At 50.9% G+C, this 18,676-nt stretch overlaps 2 protein-coding genes across 8 annotated transcripts; one reads left to right on the top strand and one right to left on the bottom strand.

Moving 5' to 3' along the window:
* Positions 1-1,170: 1,170 nt before the first annotated feature.
* LOC112319034 (methyltransferase 1, tRNA methylguanosine) lies at positions 1,171-10,595 on the bottom strand. Of its 6 annotated transcripts, XM_045184626.3 has the most exons (14): positions 10,298-10,594; positions 10,043-10,178; positions 9,182-9,345; positions 8,082-8,266; positions 7,876-7,989; positions 7,634-7,735; positions 4,785-4,975; positions 4,079-4,281; positions 3,767-3,967; positions 3,508-3,680; positions 3,134-3,306; positions 2,859-2,937; positions 2,404-2,601; positions 1,171-2,092 (listed from the first exon to the last, which is right to left on the bottom strand). In XM_045184626.3, exons 2-14 carry the CDS (start codon positions 10,129-10,131, stop codon positions 1,979-1,981), a joined length of 1,986 nt encoding a protein of 661 aa, XP_045040561.2. In that variant the 5' UTR covers positions 10,132-10,178; positions 10,298-10,594; the 3' UTR covers positions 1,171-1,978. The 6 variants fall into 6 exon arrangements, with proteins under 6 accessions (XP_045040561.2, XP_045040562.2, XP_045040564.2 ...); XM_045184627.3 differs by lacking the exon at positions 10,043-10,178 and having other exon boundaries at positions 10,298-10,595; XM_045184629.2 differs by lacking the exon at positions 10,298-10,594 and having other exon boundaries at positions 10,039-10,130.
* On the top strand, positions 10,560-18,579 carry EEF1AKMT3 (EEF1A lysine methyltransferase 3). 2 transcript variants are annotated; one of them, XM_045184631.2, is made up of 3 exons: positions 10,560-10,791; positions 11,031-11,142; positions 16,448-18,579. In XM_045184631.2, exons 1-3 carry the CDS (start codon positions 10,735-10,737, stop codon positions 16,837-16,839), a joined length of 561 nt encoding a protein of 186 aa, XP_045040566.1. In that variant the 5' UTR covers positions 10,560-10,734; the 3' UTR covers positions 16,840-18,579. The 2 variants fall into 2 exon arrangements, with proteins under 2 accessions (XP_045040566.1, XP_024432016.2); XM_024576248.4 differs by having other exon boundaries at positions 10,560-10,911.
* Positions 18,580-18,676: the final 97 nt, after the last annotated feature.

The following is an 18,676-nucleotide window of genomic DNA, read 5'->3' as shown; positions in this document are numbered from 1 at the left end:
AGAAACTGTTGCTGTCCTGAAGTGAGCAGCCCAACTTGCCCAATGAGGAGTGTGGGTGTACAGAGTCCTCATCACTGAGTTCATGGGGAAGGGGCTGAGAGGAAGTGGGGTTTTATTCTCTCTAAGCTCAAATCTGCGAAAAATCAGCTCACTTAGGTTCAAGCTGAGCTTGGTGATAGGGGCATAGGGTTGGAGACTGAGTGTAGTAGAGATGGAGCTGAGAGAAGGGACAGTAAAGGCAAAAACCTTGGTCTCTGCCCAGGCCCTTGGGCACAGCCTGTCCTCTGTTGATCTTACATACATAGACGCTCCCCAGGTTTGGTGACCAATGGAGTTTCTGTGGTCTGGGATCCATGTCTAGGGCAGGACGCCGAAGCGGTGGGGAGGAGGAGGAGGAAGTGTGAAGTGAAATCTCCATCTCTATCTAGCTAATTGGAATGGGGGGTGAGGGGAGCAGGAGCAAGGGGGCAAGTCCAGACATGGGGAGGATAATCCGGGCTACACAGGGAGCTGCGGGGAGTGTGCTGAGAGATTTATTTGTGTGGAAGATGAGTTAATCTGTATCTATCACAAGGGGAGGACTGTGCCCAACTTCTGGGGGGGCCAGAGAGTGCTGACTCAGGGAAACAGGCTCCCTCTGCCCAGCCCCCTTCTGCCTTGGTGCCCCAGGGCTTCTGGCCGCCCCCACACTGAATTTTCATTCTGTCTGACTTCACTTCTCAGCCTGTATCCCTGTCTTTCTCCAAAGGAAATGACCTTGGAGCAACTTTTCCAGAGAGGGCATAGTGGCCATTCTAGGATGCCCCTCAGTTCAGGTTCCAAAACCACTTCTACCAAAGAGTCAGCTGCCTCTGGACATCTCTGCAAATCCCTAGCTCCCAACCCATTTTTACAGCCTAGCCCTTATGGTTACTTTTCACTACCACCCCCTTAATCTCTCCCAGGGAGCCAGACTTGGCTGTTCGCACTCTACACAGAAACATGTTTGGGTCTGCAATGCAAACCCATCTTCCAAGTGTCTAGACCTCCCATGTTACGGGGTCGCTCCAGGCTGTGAGATACCAAGGTTGGGGATTTGGGTGAGGATCTTGCCTCCAGGTCTTGTAGGAAGTGGGAATGGGAGAGAAATAAGTTGAAAGTCAAGGAGGGAACATTCAGGTTGTTTTTTTTTTTAATTTCAAAACTAAGAATATTTCAAATTTTCAAAATATCTAAAGAAGGCATACACAGGGACAAGACCTGAAATGTCTCTGCCTGGGAACTAAGTGGTGGGACAAGCCAATTTAATAGTGACCGGAGAGGCAAAGATAGTTGGGTTTTTTTTCAAGGATAGTTTTTTTAAAAAATCATAAACCAGGCAAGGGCAGACTCACCTTCCTAGGGGCAAGGTGAGGAAGGAATAAGGTAGATGGAGCTTGGTAAGCTGCTCAGCCCTTCTGCTACATGGTCCAGATTCAGTCTGAGGATTTGTGTGGTGTCACCTAGGGATAGGCCCTGGTAGGGGATATAGAGACTGAGTAAGGCCTCATTTTTCCTCTCCAAGAGTGCACATAACTAGGAGAGAGGACCAAGCAGGTGCAGGCCAGATGCACAATTACTTAGCTCGTGTCATGCTAGGAGCTTAGCCAGCAGCATCAATGAACACTGGAAGCCCCAAAAGGGCAGTGGTGGAATTCTTCCTCAGGTCACCCAGCATTATTCATTAATACCTGAGCTACCCCTGGAAGGATACATATGATATGATAGGAGAAGGGCTGAACAGGCAGAGGGACTCCAGTTTTCTCTGCGCCTGCTGGGTCAGGCCAAATGCATACTTCACACCTTGGTCAGGGCTGCCTCAAACACTGCTATGGTCATTCTGACCAGTCTGGTCAGATAGACAGTCCGCAGGGGAAACACACATCTCTTGCTCTTATGCCTAGTAAACCCCTAAGAAAAGAGAAAGGGTAATGATAAGAGCCTCCTTCCACAGGACTATCTATCTGTCCACAAACTGTAGGTTAATGCTCCTCTCGGGCACCAGCACAGTCCGGGTCATGGGTCTGATCGGAGCAGCGCCTGGCTCAGGCTGTACCTCAAAGTGGATCAAGATCTGAAAAGGAAGGAAGAAGGCTGTCACTATGCGAGGTGTCTACAGTGGTGGGCTCTTTTGGTCCTAGGCATTACGAGTGTTAGGTTGGAATGGCACCCGTGGCTGGCAATGGACTTCTTGGTTAATCGGGACAATGGATTATAGTAAGGAAAAAGATAGTCCAACTACCTTCACCTGCTTTCTAGGCCTATAAAGGGATTGACATATTTCAGAGAATTAGGTCTACCAGATCTTAATTGTTTTCCTATGCTTGTCAGGAGAGGAGCTCACAGCTTCAGAGTGTCAGGTCCCTCCCAGGCCAGATCACTCACCTGGGCCAAAGCCATTTGCAGCTCAAGCTCTGCCAGGCGCCTCCCCATGCAGCTGCGCTTGCCAAAGCCAAAGGGAAGAGACGCAAATGGGTGGGGGGCTGGACCTTCCCCCAGCCAGCGAGCTGGACGAAAAGTATTTGGCTCTGGGAACTGAGAAGGGTCCCTTGAAGTAGCATAGTGACACAGAGTGACCAGTGTCTGGTGAGGGAAAAACACAAACTTGTCAATTTGGGGTCAGGAATGCAGGGAGGGATGTGGAGAAGAGGCTGCGTGGACTGGGATGAAGGCAGGTTCTGGTGGGTGTTGGGGAAATTTTCTGGGGCTGCTTTTGGAAGGATTTCTCCACTGCATTCAGGTGAGCAGAGGGTTTGAAGGGCTTGTGGAGAGCTGTTACAGGACAGGGGCCACAACAGCGAGAGATGGCTCAGAGAAATGGACCCATAGGCACTACTCACATTTTTGGGGATAATATAATTGCCGACATGAATGTCTTTGTCTGGAACACGGGAATTTCCAGGCACTACAGGGTACAGTCTGGGTTGCAGAGCACAAGGAGAGACAGGGAGGTGAGGCTGGGGGCCATTAGCCTCCCTCACCTGCTGGCAAGTTCCAAACCCATTCTTGGCCAAGAGTAGCATTTAATTCTGTTTTCTCCCTGTTCACATGTACTGTCTGCCTCCTCAGCCCTTCCCCAGCATCTCCTCTAGTTCTTCCTCTACTGTCCCCTCACCTCAGCACTTCCTTGAGAACGGCCTTCAGCAGGGGCAGTTGGGACAGAGCAGTGGCTGAGGAGTGGGCATTGGACCCCTGGCCCAAGGCAGCTGTGATCTCAGAATGGAGTGCCGTTTGGACTTCCGGGTGTCGCGAGAGCTCATATAAAGCCCAGGAGAGGGTGTTGGACACCTGAGAGGACAGGTGAGAGCATCAGAGGTATTAAGAGAGGGGAACCAGTATAGGGAGCAGAATATGAAGCCGTCTGGAGCTCAGGGGGTGATAACCCAAGCTGGTCTGGAGGGCCATAGTGAATCACCTACAGCAGGACTGAGCTGCCTGGGGCGACCAAGCTCTGAAAGGGGGACTTGCAACATGGAGGGAGGACTTTACCGTGTCCACTCCGGCTAGCAGCAGCTCTGTCACATTCCCCAGGATGGATGGGGCAGGCAACTCTTCCTGGAACAGGAAGTAGGTCAGGTGCGCTCCAGATCCCATTTCTTCCTCAGGCCTTCCCTGGCTCCTCATGGCTGTCTCAGCCTCTCGCCGTTCCATGTGCTTCTGGGCTGCGAGGAGAGAGGGTGCCCGAATGCCTCACTATCCCTGCACAGCATTACGATCCCCCCGTCCACACTGCATTTCTGTGCCTTACCAAATGCAAACATCTGGTCCCAATCTTGGCAGAGGCGGCCCCAGGGTCCCGGCACCAGGCGGTTCAGCCATTTGGGCATCGCCATGGTCAACAGTGTGGACACAAACACAGATCCCACAGCGCGAATGAAGGTCTCTGTGTCTGGAGGCACTTCGGCTTCCAGGCAGCCCAGGCGCGAACCCAGCAGCACCGCAGCTATGCCTGACCGAGAGGGGGCGCTCTCAGGGCCGGGGGGAGGTGCGATGCAGGGGACAACCCCTCATCCCCTTGCTGGTGCTTTCTACGCTTGCCCCGAACTGTCTGGAGACTCACCTTCTAGTCCGAACTTGTAAAACTCTCTGGCTACATCACGAACCAGGGCGGGGGGCCCAGCGCCACGTCCCCGTTGGCATCGCAGTCGTTGCACAAGGTCAAGAACCACGTTGTCTAGGGTCCTGGCATAGCGGGCGGCCGCTTGAGGCCGGAGCAGGAGCGGGGCAAGGAGGCTGCGGAGCCTTTGCCACTCTTCGCCTTCCCTGCGAGGGGCCGGAGAGAGGGCGCATCAGGGCAGTTGCTGGTATGTGGAGACGGCTCAACGCAGCTGGCTGCGGTCGAGGAGCGCGCTCGGCTCTGGTGGCTAGATGAGGGATTGCCTCTGCTTCCTCGGGGTACAGGAACCTGCCCCTGCCTGCGCCCGCCTTTCATCCCCCTTCCTCGTTACTCATTTCCTGCCCCAGAGGGGCCTGGGTTCTTGGGTAACCTGACTCACAGAATCTTGCATTCTATCCAGATCCTGGTACCCTAGCCCCTTTTGCCGGCACCCAGGATTCCGTCGAAAGATAAGGACAGGGAAAGGGGGTGGGCGAGGACTGGGCTCTACCTGAGTTTGGGAGAAACCGACTGAGGTGGAAACCCCTATTTGCCAGAGTCTGGGTGAAAGGGTCGCCCTTACACTTGCCTGTCTCCAGACTGTCTCCAGACCCACCACAGGAGAAGGACACAGCAGAGGTTCTGGGCTTTGGGGCCAGAGAGGACTCACGCGGTAAGCAGTCCGCAAGCCCGCTGGCGCCGGCGTCGGTGCTCAACCCAGGGCGAGAAGCTGCAGCGCTCCGGCAGGGGCCCCTCCTGTCGCAGCAGTTGCTCAATGAGGGTAGGGGCCGCCACGTACACCGTGCGCACCTTCCCGAAGCTGGCCAACCACACAGGACCGAAGCGCGCAGTGCCCTGAACCTAGGTGAATGGGCGCGGTGAATCCTGGAGACACCGGCAGGGGCCTCCAAGCTTGGCCCGTGCCAAGGCCAAGGGAATTGCTGGGCTTTGGAAGGGGAGTTTCTGCTCCTTCGTGATCTCCCAGCTAGTGTATGGTTTTAGTGCTGCAAATCCCTCCTACTCTTTCCCCCACTTCCCAACTCCAGGAAGTTTGAGTGTGATGGGTAAAACGGAAAAACTTTGCTTAGACATTCAGTACCTTTCTTTGGTTACCTGGGCCGAACCACGGCGGAAAAATCCCTAAAAGTTCCTCATGTGGACTGTCCATTTCAGGACGAGACCCCACTGACTGTATTGGAGTGCAGGTAGCTTTAAGCCCAACGCGCGGAATGCACGCGGAAGGTAAGGTGCGTTTCTGCCTCCTGCACACTTGTCCTGGACCTACCTACCTGGCTTTCAGACTTATTCCCCGCTAGAAAGCGCTTTTTGAGTAAATGCCTCTGCTGGGTGTCGGGGGTGGACTCTGCGCAGCTTGACCTAAAGCCCCAAATCCTGACTTGTCTTTTCTGTAATTCATGGGCATCCCTTCTCACTGGCCTTCCCTCCCACTTTTTACACTTGTCTGTTTCCTCAGCATTCAGTCCCAGGAACAGAGTCCCCATCTACCTGCAGCTCGTGTAGCCGGGACAGTCCCCCCTTGCAGAAAAGTTCGGCAAGGAAAGCCGGCGTGGATGGGCCTGGGATGTCCGCCAACCTCCAGGGCGCTGAGCCAGAGCTTCTGGAGCCCAGTGAGGAGCCCGGCTCAGAAGCACAGCGGACGCGATGCAACACTCTGGAGGCGAGCTTGAGGGGCTGGGTCATGATCTGATTCAGAAATACCGTACTTCTGAGCATCTTGCCGGCTCCCCTATTTAACCCTTGGGTGAGGTAGTGGTGACGCCCCTTCTTCAAGTTACTCAGCCAATCCTCTTTCCTGAGTGGTCTGTGCTGGGATTAGCACCTAGGAACAGTAGGAGGGGCTGAGGCTGTCTCTGTAGCTTCCTTGGGTCTCGAGTTGTAAGGACCCTCTTGAGAGGGGAGGCCCACCTCAATTTCTCATGGGCTGGCGCCCTAGTCCAGCAGCCGGAAGACCTCTTTCTGGGAAAGGCTATTTAGTGAGGTTTAGGTGACCAAGATAGAGTCAGTCCCTGATATTCCCACCACTTGTCCAGGGAGCCAGACCCTTAGCCCATTCTCAGGAATTCCCCATCCTCCAGCTCCTCCGGGAAGGGAAGCAAGCAGGGAAGAGGAACAGCTGTAGCTGTCCCCATATTCTTGGCTCATCGGGCTGCACCTGTGTGACCAGAATTTTCTTGCATTTCCACATCTCACCCACCTCCTGCACCTGACACTGGGCAGAAAGCAAGTGAGTTCATGGGCTAAAATGGGTCCTGAAGCCTTCAGTTTTGTTCCTTGCGAAGGTCTGTGGGTGGTCCCTTTAGGTCAACAAGCCCTGCCCTAGCCATGGGAATTTGGGGCTCAAGGAGCAGAAATGAAGGAATTTTTGCAAATTAGAAAAATTCAGAGATTTCTCAGGACTGCTGGACACAGCAAGGGATGAGTGCTCTGAATCTCCAACTGTCTTTTTTGGGGGGCTTTCTAGTCAGCAGCCCCAAACTGCTGAGGTGGCAGAACTTTTAACCTCAGAATCCTCCACAGTTTAGTTCTCTGCTCCTTATTCTCCCACCCTTCCCCCATCAGGCTCTGTGCCAGCCAGTCAGCTCCAAAGTTCTGGAATGGAAAGTCAACATGAAAAAGGAGGGTCTCCAACCCCACACCCTCCCTGGGGCTCTTCAGAGACAGCCACAATAAAAGGAGCACAGATTCCCCAGGTCAAGTCTTAGGCAGGGAGAGGATGGGAGGAGGCACCTGATACACATTCTAGCCTTCCCTGAGAAACAGCAGCATGGGCATGCGCCCCTGCATACGTTATTCCCAGGGTTGCAAAGACACACAAGTGGACAGGTGACTGGAGCCTAGCAGGCAGTTTAGATGGACAGTGGAGAATTGCATTCCTCACTTGAGACAGAGATCCCAGAGGGAGAAGGAAGTGCTAATGGGAGAGCAAGACCCCACACCCTCCCAAACGTCCCTTCTGGTCCACGCTCTTCTGACCTTCCTGGTCAGCTTCCTCTGCTTTCTGAAGGCCATAGAAGGTCAGGAAGGTGAGAGGAAGCAAGGGTAGTTGTGAAAACCAGGGTTCGGCCCTGGGCAGTTCCCCAACTTCTTTGAGAGACTGTTGCCTCTAAGCCCCAACAGTCTCAGCTGGGAAGGTCCGGGGAGTTGATCTTCTTTCTAGTTCTGGAATATGGAGTCCAGATAAAGCAAGGTAAGCAGTCAGTGGCCAGGAGGGGGAGGATTGGGGGTCACTGCCTGGAGGATGGGATCCTGTATTCTTCGGAAGATGGCTGGGAAATTCTTTCCTCCATTGCGTAGAACTTTCTTTCCCTCCTCAGTTGAGGTGCCCAAATGTCCCACAATGGGGTCTTCACTCTGGGAGAAGGGTCCAATAAGTTCTTGCCCACCTCTGGCCCCAAGACTCCCATCCCATCCTCTTGGCACTGGGCTGGGTTCGAAGAATATAGAGCCACTCTGGAATGGGCCTGTATCTTCACAATTTCCCATAGGCCCCCAACTTACCAGCTCCTCCAGAGGCACACGCTCAAACAGGGGGTGCCCTTCAAAATGGGTGCACATCCATTCATGTAGCTCCAGCACATCGGTTATAGTATATACCAGCCCCTGAATAGGCAAAATTGGGGGTGGGGGGAGGGCTGCATGCAACTGAGCAGAGAGGTATTAGCATGTACTCCCATTAAATTCTTAGTGGAAGGTCCCTGAAGAGGTCACTCACCCCACCCTCCCACCCACTCTCAACTCACTCCAACTCTCAGCACGTAGGCATATTCTGCCAGCAATGTGGGACTGATGATTCGCCACTTGTGCTTCGTCCGCTTGAAATGTGGGTCAGGGAAGAGGAAGAACATCTTTGTCAGCTGTGAGACAGACATGCATTGCCTGGGTTGTGAGAGCCTGGCCTCCATGTCCCACCTTCCTGCCAGCCTAATCCCCCAGGGCCCCTCCCCACCTGGCCCTTGCAGAAGAAGTTGGGAAGGTGTTTCATGGCATTGCTACGGAGACAGGCGATGTTCTGGAAGCCACCTCCAGGAGCTGCTCGTAGGGCTCGAATCCGGTCCTGTACATAGTCTGAGACCTTTACTCGGATCTCCAGACCCAGAATCAGCGTGTCTGGGAACAGCGGTGACAGTTCCACTAGACACAGAAATAGGAATGGAATCATCGACCTCATACTGCAGGAACTTCAAAGGAGTCAATAAAGGAAAGGAGACCTCAGTTTGCAACCACCAAAATCAGGAATGGCAAGTGTGGGCAGAGAAATGTCTATATGGATGGTTCTATGCCGGAGAAGGCTAGAGAGATCCAAAAACTGTCACCAGAACTGGAAGTGAGAGGGTCTGGGGATACATGTATATCTGTAAGTGCTTTAGTGTTTTTATATATTCTCTCATTTAATACTCTTGGCACTCTGTGGTAAGTTGTGAATATGAGGAAACTGAGGGTCAGAAATGCTTAAGGTCATAGAGCTAAGAAGAGAGAGAATTGGAACTTGAACCAAGGTTTCTACCATCAAGTGTCACACTCTTCATCTCTGTCACGCCCTCATCTCTTTGAGGAGAATTAACAATAGAGAAGTGGCTCAGCAAGCATGTCTGGGGCAATATAGACAATACAAGAGGAACTCAATAACAGGAGAGTGGAGCAGCAGGAATGAGTTCTGGTGAGGAAGGGGGGAGTGGTAGAATCCCTGAGAAAGTCAGTTCAGGATCACTGGCCACAGTGGCTAATCTCTGATGCTTGTGCTTACCGGCTCAGTGACCCGACACTTGGCAGGTGAAATGGCTCACGTAGTGACTGGAGCCAGGGGCAAGGCCAGACTGGACGACCTAAGTTCTAAGAGGCATTTGAGGCAACCCCCTCCCTTCTCCAGGGCAAAGGCCACAGACGCAGAGTAGAGGGAAGGTGGAGACACTCCTCCACACTGACGTCATAGCAGCAGTATTGGGTCCGAAGGGGAAAGGCCAACTATGGCCCCCACCAAACTGCTGAGGTGGCAGAATCTAGGCACTGCCTCTCCCTGTCCAGAGAAAGGACCAGACAGAATGTTACCTAACAGGCCACCATAGCCACAGCCTATGTCTGCAAACTCCACTTGGGCCTGAGCTCTCTTTTCTTCCTTATCCTTTGGGTCATCGTGGCTCAGATTTTGAGTCAGTGGAGCGAAGAATTCTGGGTATAGCTCAGACCAGTCCATCTCCTCTGGCTTCACAGGGCTGTTGGAGAGAAGACGTGAGAAACATGAGAAAGCTGGCCATACCACTGCAGAAGTGGTACTACATGTGCGTGGGTGGGTGCTGAGAGTGTGAAGTAGATGGGAGGGTTTCTCATAAATTCTGTAACAGTGGGCCCAGTGGCTTCTAGGAGACAAAGTGGAAACCACCCTGTGAATCACAGGCCCATCATGAGGCCCATGATTGCAGACCCGCCCATCTCCGTAATTAGGGGTTGATGTGACTCTGGCTGGGCACAAGTTCTGGGGTACAAGTTCCCCTTCTCCCAGAGACTGGCTGCCTAAGGCACTGGGATCTTACTTTGTTTACGTGCTCTGCGCGAGGAGGATGAAGTAGGGTGAGGGCGGGATTGAGTGTTTGTCTTTTTATTAAATTCGACAAAGGAAACATTAAGATGTAAAGGGCATTCTGCCGCCATTACTCCAGTCTCAGCAGCAATTTTTCTCCAGGCTGAGTTGCGCCGCCACACAGACTTGGTTAGAACGCCACGCCCCCTCCAACCCGCCAACCCCGCCCACTGCCAAATAGACCGGACCCAACCCACCCGGGAAACTGACAGCACCCAGCGCATCCTCCCGGGTCCGTTCTGTGCCTTCCCAACCGTCCCAGCAAGATCGCTCTCCGGGCGGCTTTGGGCCATTCTCAGTATTCCGCCCTCCTTCCTGCCCTGCTCACTCACTAGCGCAGCGTATGGTCCGCCATGGGGTTGGAGTGAGCACGCTGTCGATAGTAGCGCTTCTGCGGCTGCGGGGCCTGGGCCCCCGCCATGATCCTCCGCGGGAGTTTCTCTACCGAACCCACGTGGAGACCGCAGCCTGCGGCGCACAATAATGACGCATCAAACAGACCCCACCCCTTAAAGACCCAAGAGAGAATTCCGCTGGGCTGGGCCGGGAGGAGCGGAGGGGGCCAGGGCGGCAAGGCGCCTCCGCACCTTAAGTCTGTAACGCGGGTGGCAACACCGGAACCGGCACCCAACCTCCTTCCACAGCCTGCGTCGGCCCAGTCTGGGTTACCGCCCTGGTTGTGGGAAACCGTACATCACGCAGGTAAAAGGGGTCTGGGACCCCACTTCCTACAGTAGAATTAAACCTCGCGCCGCTCCCCTCTTTCCGGATCTCGGACGGGACTGCGGGTCTGATCTGCGCTGTCTGGAGTGAGTCCTGTCGGATGTGGGCTGGGGACCGTAGCGGGAGGGTTGGCTCCTCATTCCACCTCCAGGAAGTCGAACTGGAGGAAGGAGAGCAAACTCAAGGAGGCGGGGCTCGGTGCCACGGGGCAGCGGAGACGGCCCGAGGTCCCCCAACCCCCATCCAGCTCCAGATCTGGAACCCCAGGGCTGGCTGCGGCGTCCCGAACTCTTTGGGCCAGATGGGGGATCTTCGCCCAGATCCTGCATCCGAGCCCGAATCGGTGTTCCCGCGGGAGGTCGGGCTCTTCGCTGACTCTTACTCGGAGAAAAGCCGGTTCTGTTTCTGTGGGCACGTACTGAGCATCACGCAGAACTTCGGGTCCCGCCTCGGGGTGGCAGCGCGCGTGTGGGATGCGGTGAGGAGTGGGTGGCCCTGGGCGAGGATCCGCGGGAGGTCCAGACCCCAGACTCCCCTTTGCCATATGGAGCTACCCCGCGACTGTCTTCCCCCTCCCCGCTTTTTTATCTCCTATAGGCTCTAACCCTGTGCAACTATTTCGAAAATCAAAATGTGGATTTCCGAGACAAGAAGGTGATCGAACTAGGTGCGGGGACCGGCATCGTGGGCATCTTGGCGGCGCTGCAGGGTGCGTGAGCTTTGTGGTGGGAGAGAGGGTTGGGGGAACGGGGGTCTGGAGAAATTGTCACTTCTTGGATTCTTAAGAGAGGGGAATGATTTGGGACCAGAACAGCACCTTTTTTTTTTTTTTTTAACAAACTTTTTTTTTTCTGCCTGCTTTGTGAGGCAGGCAGGGGTTATTGGCCGTCAGAGCACACAAGGTCGTTGATTTGGGGGCAGGATATAAAAACCTGGCAGGCCTTAATAGAAAGAACTTTTTCTCCCTTTTTTTGTTGTTGATTTCATGGACAGTACTGTCACTTAAAAGCTCCTTTGCTTTGGTCATAGTCTTCTGGCAAGATACATATTTGGGGGTATCTTGTAGGGGAAGTAACTTGTGGGAATTAAACCCTATGAGGGCTTTATAACTTTCTTATGAGTATTTTTTAGATTTTTAAGGTTTTTATCGCTTGGGAGAAAGCTTAAGAGTTTCTGAGGGATAGGATGTGTGTTGTGGGAAATAGAGTAGGAATTAGGTACCACACACTTGGGAAAGGAAAAGGTAAGAAAAACTTTGCTTCGCTTTTTGTGAAGAACCAAAACCTACAAAGGAGACAGACAGTACCTTAATTTATAATCCGATAGGCAAAACCTTACACGGGAAACATTCATTGAAAAACACTTACGATGTCATCTCCCTAGAAATGCAAAGTAACATGTTTTGGAGAGATGCGACTAGGTTGATATTCAGGGATATCTTCCCAGAGGCAGGATTTTCTTGTTCTTCTATTCATTCAGCCAACATGTATTTGGAGTTTTCTATGTGCCAGGAGTCATGCTAGATCATTAAAATACAAGTGAGACAGGTTTCCTCTCCGCGAGGAGCTTGTGGTCTCGTGGGGAAGACGGGGAGGGTGTTTAAGTACAAGTAACGTGTGCAGCGCCAGGGACATACTTTGGCCACATCTCCCGTGACTCCTTGGAAGCCAAGGAGAAGCTCTGTCGGGAGGGAAAGAGGTGAACGGTGCGAACTTAGCAGGCTCAAAAGGGACTGAAGCAGTGACAACAGCAGTTTTCCATGAAGGATGGGAGAATGAGAGGTGGGCAGTTATGCTAAAGTGGGAGGAGGGCAAGTAATATGGTTGGGAACACCTACTTTTACTTGCTCCCAGGCTGGTTTCTCCTCCTTTCACCCCTATTCAGCTGCCAAGTGTGACTGTCATCTTGTTCCTTACCCTCTCCCCTCCCATCCTAGCAATCAGCCAATCCTGTGGGTCATGTGTCCTTAATGCTTCCCCAGTTGTGCACTCTTCCCACCATCTCTAGTTCAGGCCGCTGCCATCTCTTCCCTGGATTTTCATGAGAGCTTTCAGATGGGGAAGTTTGCTCAAACTTGACCTTCCCCAAACCTCAGACTTCCCCATCGCAGTGAATCAAACCACTGCCTAGTGGAAAACCTAGAAATCACCTTTGACACATCTCGTTTTCTCAACCCTATATCCATTATTCAGGTCCTGCTGATTTTATCTCCTAGTAGTCTCTTCAGCCTCTTGTTCCTCCGTTGACACTGACAGCTCCCCAGCCCGTGGCACCACCATCATTTGCCTAAACTGCCACAGTTAGTCAAACTGGTCTTCCTGCTTTGACTCCTTTTCACCACCGAGACCTCTGCCCATTGCACCTAGCAGTCAGAGTGATCTTTTTGAAAATGTGACTGTAATCACCTGCCACTTCCATCTTTCGGTAGCTTCTTGTTGCTTTCGGGATAGAGCCAACACATTTAGCATACATAGCCTCTAAGGCCCTGCCTCCCTCTCTAGCCTCTTTCTGTGCCTCTCCCTCCCCTTACTGTATGCCTTGTGCTGCCTATTATCCTTGTTTCAGGTCCTCGAATCTATCTTTTTTTTTTTTTTTTTTTTAACTTATGGATTTTGGAGAGAGAGAGAGAGAGAGGAATGGAGAGAGAAACATCAATTTGTTGTTCTGTCCATTTATGCGTTCCCTGGTTGATTCTTGTAAGTGCTCTGACTGGGGATTGAACTGACAACCTTGGCATATCGGGATGACACTAACCAACTGAACTACCCAGCCAGGGCCTCAAGTCTACCTTGGTGTTCCCTTCTTTGGAGCCTTCACACAGGCCGCACTCTGTGTCTGAAATCCTGTACCAGCTGGTTAATGCACATGCATCCTTTAGTGCTCAGCTCAAACATCACTTCCGAGGGAAGGCATCCTTGGCACAGCCACTCCCAGGCTAGCTTGGGCCCTCCAAGTATATACACAACTGTGCTGACTGGTTTCACTTTAAATTTGTTGTTACTAACCTCAGGTGCATCTTTAAGTGCTCCCCAGCTAGCCTATTACACCTCCCTCAATCACTTATTTTTCTCTCCTAAACTTCTGATTTGTACCTTCTTACCCTTCAAACTTCCAAGTGCTTCCTCCCCGGTCTTTACCCTCAGCTGGTGACTTCATTTCCAATCTCTTCTGATTGCTTCTATTTTCTCATAGAAAAAGTGCTCATATTCCTATCAGAACCTGTATTCACCTCACTGTGTCTGGGTCTGTGCATGCTGCCTTCTCTTCTGTTGTGTGTGTACCATGAATAAATGCTATGCTCCTAGCTAAGATCAAGCCCTCCACTTGTCAAGAGAAATTAAGCCTTCTCATCTACTCCAAGACATTGTTCCAGCAAACACCTCTCCTCGCACGTCTCTCATGCATTATCAGATTTTCCTTCTCTGATCATTCTGTGTGTGTGTGTGTATAATACACATAAAGACACCACAATTTCTCCTATTTCAGAAGAACTTTACATCCTACATATCCCTCCTGGTACCACGCCATTTCTGTTCTACATACCACAAAATTCCTCAAGGGTTCCTCTCTTCCTATTCTTTCCTCAATCCATTTTAAGTAGACAACTCTGTCCCCACCCCATGCCCCATCCACTCTAGCTGTTCTAGTCAAAGCTGTGAGCTTCACTTCCAACTCCATGTGGTTAAACACAGGAGTCAGTTATGAGCCCGCCTTTCTTAACTGTGCAGCATTTGGCACTCCTTCCTCCTTGAAGCATTTCCTTTGGTTTCCAGGGTACCACACTTATAGTTTCTGCCCACCGTGCTTGCACTCTTTTCCATTCTCCTTTGTTGGTTTCTTTTCACCTTCACAACTGGAAATTTGAGTGCCGCAGGGCTCAGAAGATGTACTGTGAGTCCTTCCCTTTGCCGTCTGCACTCACTTCCAAGCAGTCCCATCATGTCGTGGATTTAAATGCCCCTTCTATGTGGATGATGCTCTGGCTTGTCCATCTCCACCTCCAGACTTGTTTGCGTAACCTCCTGCTACTCGGATGGTGTGTGCTTGTCCGACAGACATCTCACACTTAATGTGCCCAGAAACAAACTCATGATTTCCTGTCCAGTCCTGCTCCTCCTGAAGTCTTCCTCATCTGACCGAATGGCAATTCAGTCTTCCAGTTGGTCAGGCCAAACACCTTGGTGCCAGGCTCAATTTCTCTCTAATATTTTGTATCTAATCCATCAGCAAATTCTGTTGACTCTACCTTCACCATATATTCAGGATCCAACCATTTCTTGGACAGATGTTGCTACTGCCCTGGTTCAAACCACCATCACCTCACTGGGGTCAGTGCAGCTCCCTCCTAACTGGTCTTCCTGCTTCTGACCCTGCGCCTCTGCTGTCTTTTCTCATCCCAGCAGCCAGAGTAATCCTTTAAAAGCATAACTCAGTGTATGTCATTCTTCCATTTAAAATTATCCAGTAGCTCCTTATTCAGCTAGACTAAAGGCCAGATTTCTTACAGTCTCCTGAAAAGGCCCTGGTTAGGATCTGGCCCTCGCTTCTATCTCCTTCACTTACTCTGCTCCAGCCACAGGCCTTCCTGCTGCTCCTCAGGTTCCTCCTGAGGAGGAACCTGCTTCCTCCTGCCTCAGGGTCTTTGCACTCGGGTCCCTCATATTGGTCATTCTAGCCTGAGACATCCAGGTGGTTTGTTCCATCACTTCCATTGGGTCTTTGCCCAAACTATCTCCTCAGTAAGGGTTTCCCTAACCATTCCGTTGAAAATTATATCCCCTGCCTGTCCCTCAAGCAGTTCTTATTCTCCTTCCCTGCTCGATGCTTCATTCAAAAGAGCACTTATTACCATCTGATGCACAGGGTATTTTATGTGTTGTGTTTATTGTCCATTTCTTGCCACTAGAGTGTAAGTTCCATGAACAGAGGGATTCTCATCTAGATTGGTTTACTGCTGTATTCTCAGCACCTGGCATATAGGTACATAATAAATACGAATGAATGGTTTTTTTTAAAAGAATTTATTTATTTATTTTTACAGAGAGGGGAAAGGGAAGGAGAAAGAGAGGGAGAGAAACACTGATGTGTGGTTACCTCTCACACACCCCCTACTGGGGACCTGGCCTGCAACCCAGGCGTGTGCCCTGACTGGGAATCGAACCAGCGACCCTTTGGTTCACAGGCCAGCACTCAATCCACTGAGCCACACCAGCCAGGGCTGAATGAATGAATTCTTAATGGTCATCATGGTTATGATTAAAGACTTTTCCAGTACTTAGTGTGTCTCTACCTCTAGGATAATAAGTGCTCTTTTGAATGAAGTGTTCTAGGAAGACTGAGGTTTTGTCTTGCTCACCACTGTATCCCCAGAACTTAGATGCTCAATACATATATTTATTGCATGAAGGAAGCTTTCTGAATGCTAATCTGATTATCGTCACCCCCTACTTCTACATTTAAAACCTATTGCCCTCAGTTCAGGATTAAGCCTAAATCTCTTCAGCATGTCATAATCATTTTTTCTCCTTACTCTCACATCTTGACACTTCTCTCCTTGAATACTCCATGCCGTCTCACCACCAGGCCTTTGTACTCTCTGTTCTCTGCTTGGAAAGCACCACCTGACTAACTCTAACTTGTCCTTTAAGGCTCACAGAGGTCACATCTCCTGGGAAGCTTTCCAGACCCTGAAGGCTGGTCTGTGTCAGGAGGGGGTGGGGGCCTAGCCCTTCTCCAGCTTAGTGCCTCCCAGGCTTCTGCTGACATATGACTGTTGTGTTTTGAGCAGAGGGGTTGAAGATTAGCTCAGAGAGAATGTTGATGTTGTAGAATGTAGAGTAATGAGAATGGCAGTGGGTAAAATGGAGGTTAGGGCAACTAGAAGCCAAAAGGTGGACTTTGGTCTGTCAAAACATTGTCCTCTAGGCCCTGAGGCCTCTGGACCTTCTGGGTAAGAGCTGAGACCCCTTTATTGGTCCCACTGACTGGCATTTCTTCTCCTTCCTCTTTCTCAGGGGGGGATGTTACCATCACTGACCTGCCACTAGCCCTAGAACAGATCCAGGGCAACGTCCAGGCCAATGTACCAGCTGGAGGCCGTGCCCGGGTCTGTGCCTTGTCCTGGGGGATCGATCAACATGTCTTCCCTGGCGACTATGACTTGGTGCTGGGGGCTGATATCGTGTATCTGCAGCCCACCTTTCCACTGCTGCTGGGGACCCTCCAACACCTGTGTGGGCCCCATGGCACCATCTATCTGGCCTCCAAGATGAGAGAGGAGCATGGGACAGAGAGCTTCTTTCAGCACCTCCTGCCCCAGCATTTCCAGCTGGAGCTGGCCCAGCGGGATGAAGACGAAAATGTCAACATCTATAGGGCCAAGCACAGGGAATCAAGACCTGCTTGATGTCACCCTTCTCCGAACCCCTTGTTCAAATGAAGGAAAGGCCATATCTTCGAAGCCAGAAATATAAGGACCAAAAAGGATGGATTTCCCTTGTTTCTCTCTTTCCTCTTTCCCTCTTAGTTCTCCCAGATACTTTTGGGTTGGTGCAGGGAGGTACCTGCTTGCTAGGAATCCTCGAGCCCCAGCAGCACTGGGTTGTAGCAGAAAGGAAGTTCCCAGCTCTTGTTCTCAACAAAGGATGATGGGGAGATAGCCAGGGTTTTCAGTAGGGAGAGGGTAGGTAAGTGGGGTGCGAGAGCAGTGGCTGCAGAGAGACTGTTGTTGATCACTTCCAGCCCTGCTGTTGTCTTTTTATACGGAACAGATTTTTTTTTGCCAGATTCTACTGGAATATTTTTTATCCTCACCTGAGGGCATCTTTTGTTGTTGATTTTAGAGAGAGGGGAAGGGAGAAAGAGAAATATCAGTGTGAGAGAAACATCGATTGGCCACCTGCACACTTCTGGACCAGGGATCGTATACCCCTGGACTGGGGATCGAACCCATAATCTATGTATGTGCCCTGACCGAGAATTGAAGGAAGATGCTCCAACCAACTGAGCCACCCAGCCAGGACTGTACTGGAATGTTTTTTAAAGGGAAAGAAACATGAGCATTAAAGATCTCTTCTATATCCAAAGAATTCAGGCTTTTGTTAGGGTTCTTGGGAAGTAAGAAGTCCCAGACCACCCACTTCTTGCTTCTAGAGATATTCTGGTGGGATCGTGGCTCTAACTAGGTCAAGTCCTCCCAGGCCTGGAGCTGGGGATAGGCAGCAGAGCTATCCTTTGGCTTGTAGTATCTTCGTCCTTTTTGGAGTGGGGGCCCTGATCACTAAGTACGAGGTTGATCATTTGATTTTTATCTAGGTTTCCAAGTCCTGTTGGTCCTTCCTTCCCAATGTGCTTTGTCTTCATCTCTTTTCTCTTCCCACTGTGGTAACTCTGGTTGGGGCTATCCTTACTCTTTGGGCCACATATCACTTCCTCTGGCCTCTGGACCTCCAACTCTTGTGATTTTCTAAAATCAACCCTGATTAGCTTCTGCTGTTGCCTACAGAAGCAAGAATAAGCTCCTCTACTTGGTACTCAGTCTATCCTGTGTAATCCCAAATCACCCTCTACTTCATTTCCTACTGATTTCCAAAATGTATTGCAACCTTGGGCCAAATGATAAAAGGTCTACTCTTTGTTCCCTAAATCTACACCAAGTTCCCTGACTTCTTTCTTCATTCTATTTGATGATTCTCTCCTTGAAAGGGCTATTTGTATCTGTCAGAATCCTCATTACTCTTAGTCTTTATCGTGAAAAAAGCTTTTTCTGAGCCTTGTGTTTGAATGTGATTTCCTTCTCCTTTGACACCCTTTAAATGTTCATCTTATGAGACTTAACCTTATCTTGTGTAGTCAGATGTCTGCTCCCTATTTTCTCACCATTAGATTACTTTGGAGGGTAGAGCTGTGGTTTACTTATCTCTAATTCCCTGAAGCTTGGCACAGTTCCTGGCACACCGTAGTGTTCAACAAATAGTTTGCTCATTCAATAAATATTTTATTGGGTTTGTTGAAGGGACTGAGCCCCCAGCTCCAACCTCTGGCAAATTTCTGGACCCATCGACTTACCTCACAATTTTGTCTTGAGTCGAAAATGGTTAATGAATATGAAAGAGCATTGGAAATAAAGAAACAAAGTGTTACCACATGTCTTGTATTGTTATTTTGTGACAACTTTGCCTTATCGTTTCCTATTTCACCTGCAAGCAGTTCTGCCTCCCAGCTCAATAAGCCAAGTGGGGGAG

The sequence above is a fragment of the Desmodus rotundus genome, chromosome 3 (genome assembly GCF_022682495.2).
Source record: "Desmodus rotundus isolate HL8 chromosome 3, HLdesRot8A.1, whole genome shotgun sequence".
Classification (NCBI taxonomy): domain Eukaryota; kingdom Metazoa; phylum Chordata; class Mammalia; order Chiroptera; family Phyllostomidae; genus Desmodus; species Desmodus rotundus.
This window is presented reverse-complemented; position numbering and strand designations above follow the sequence as displayed.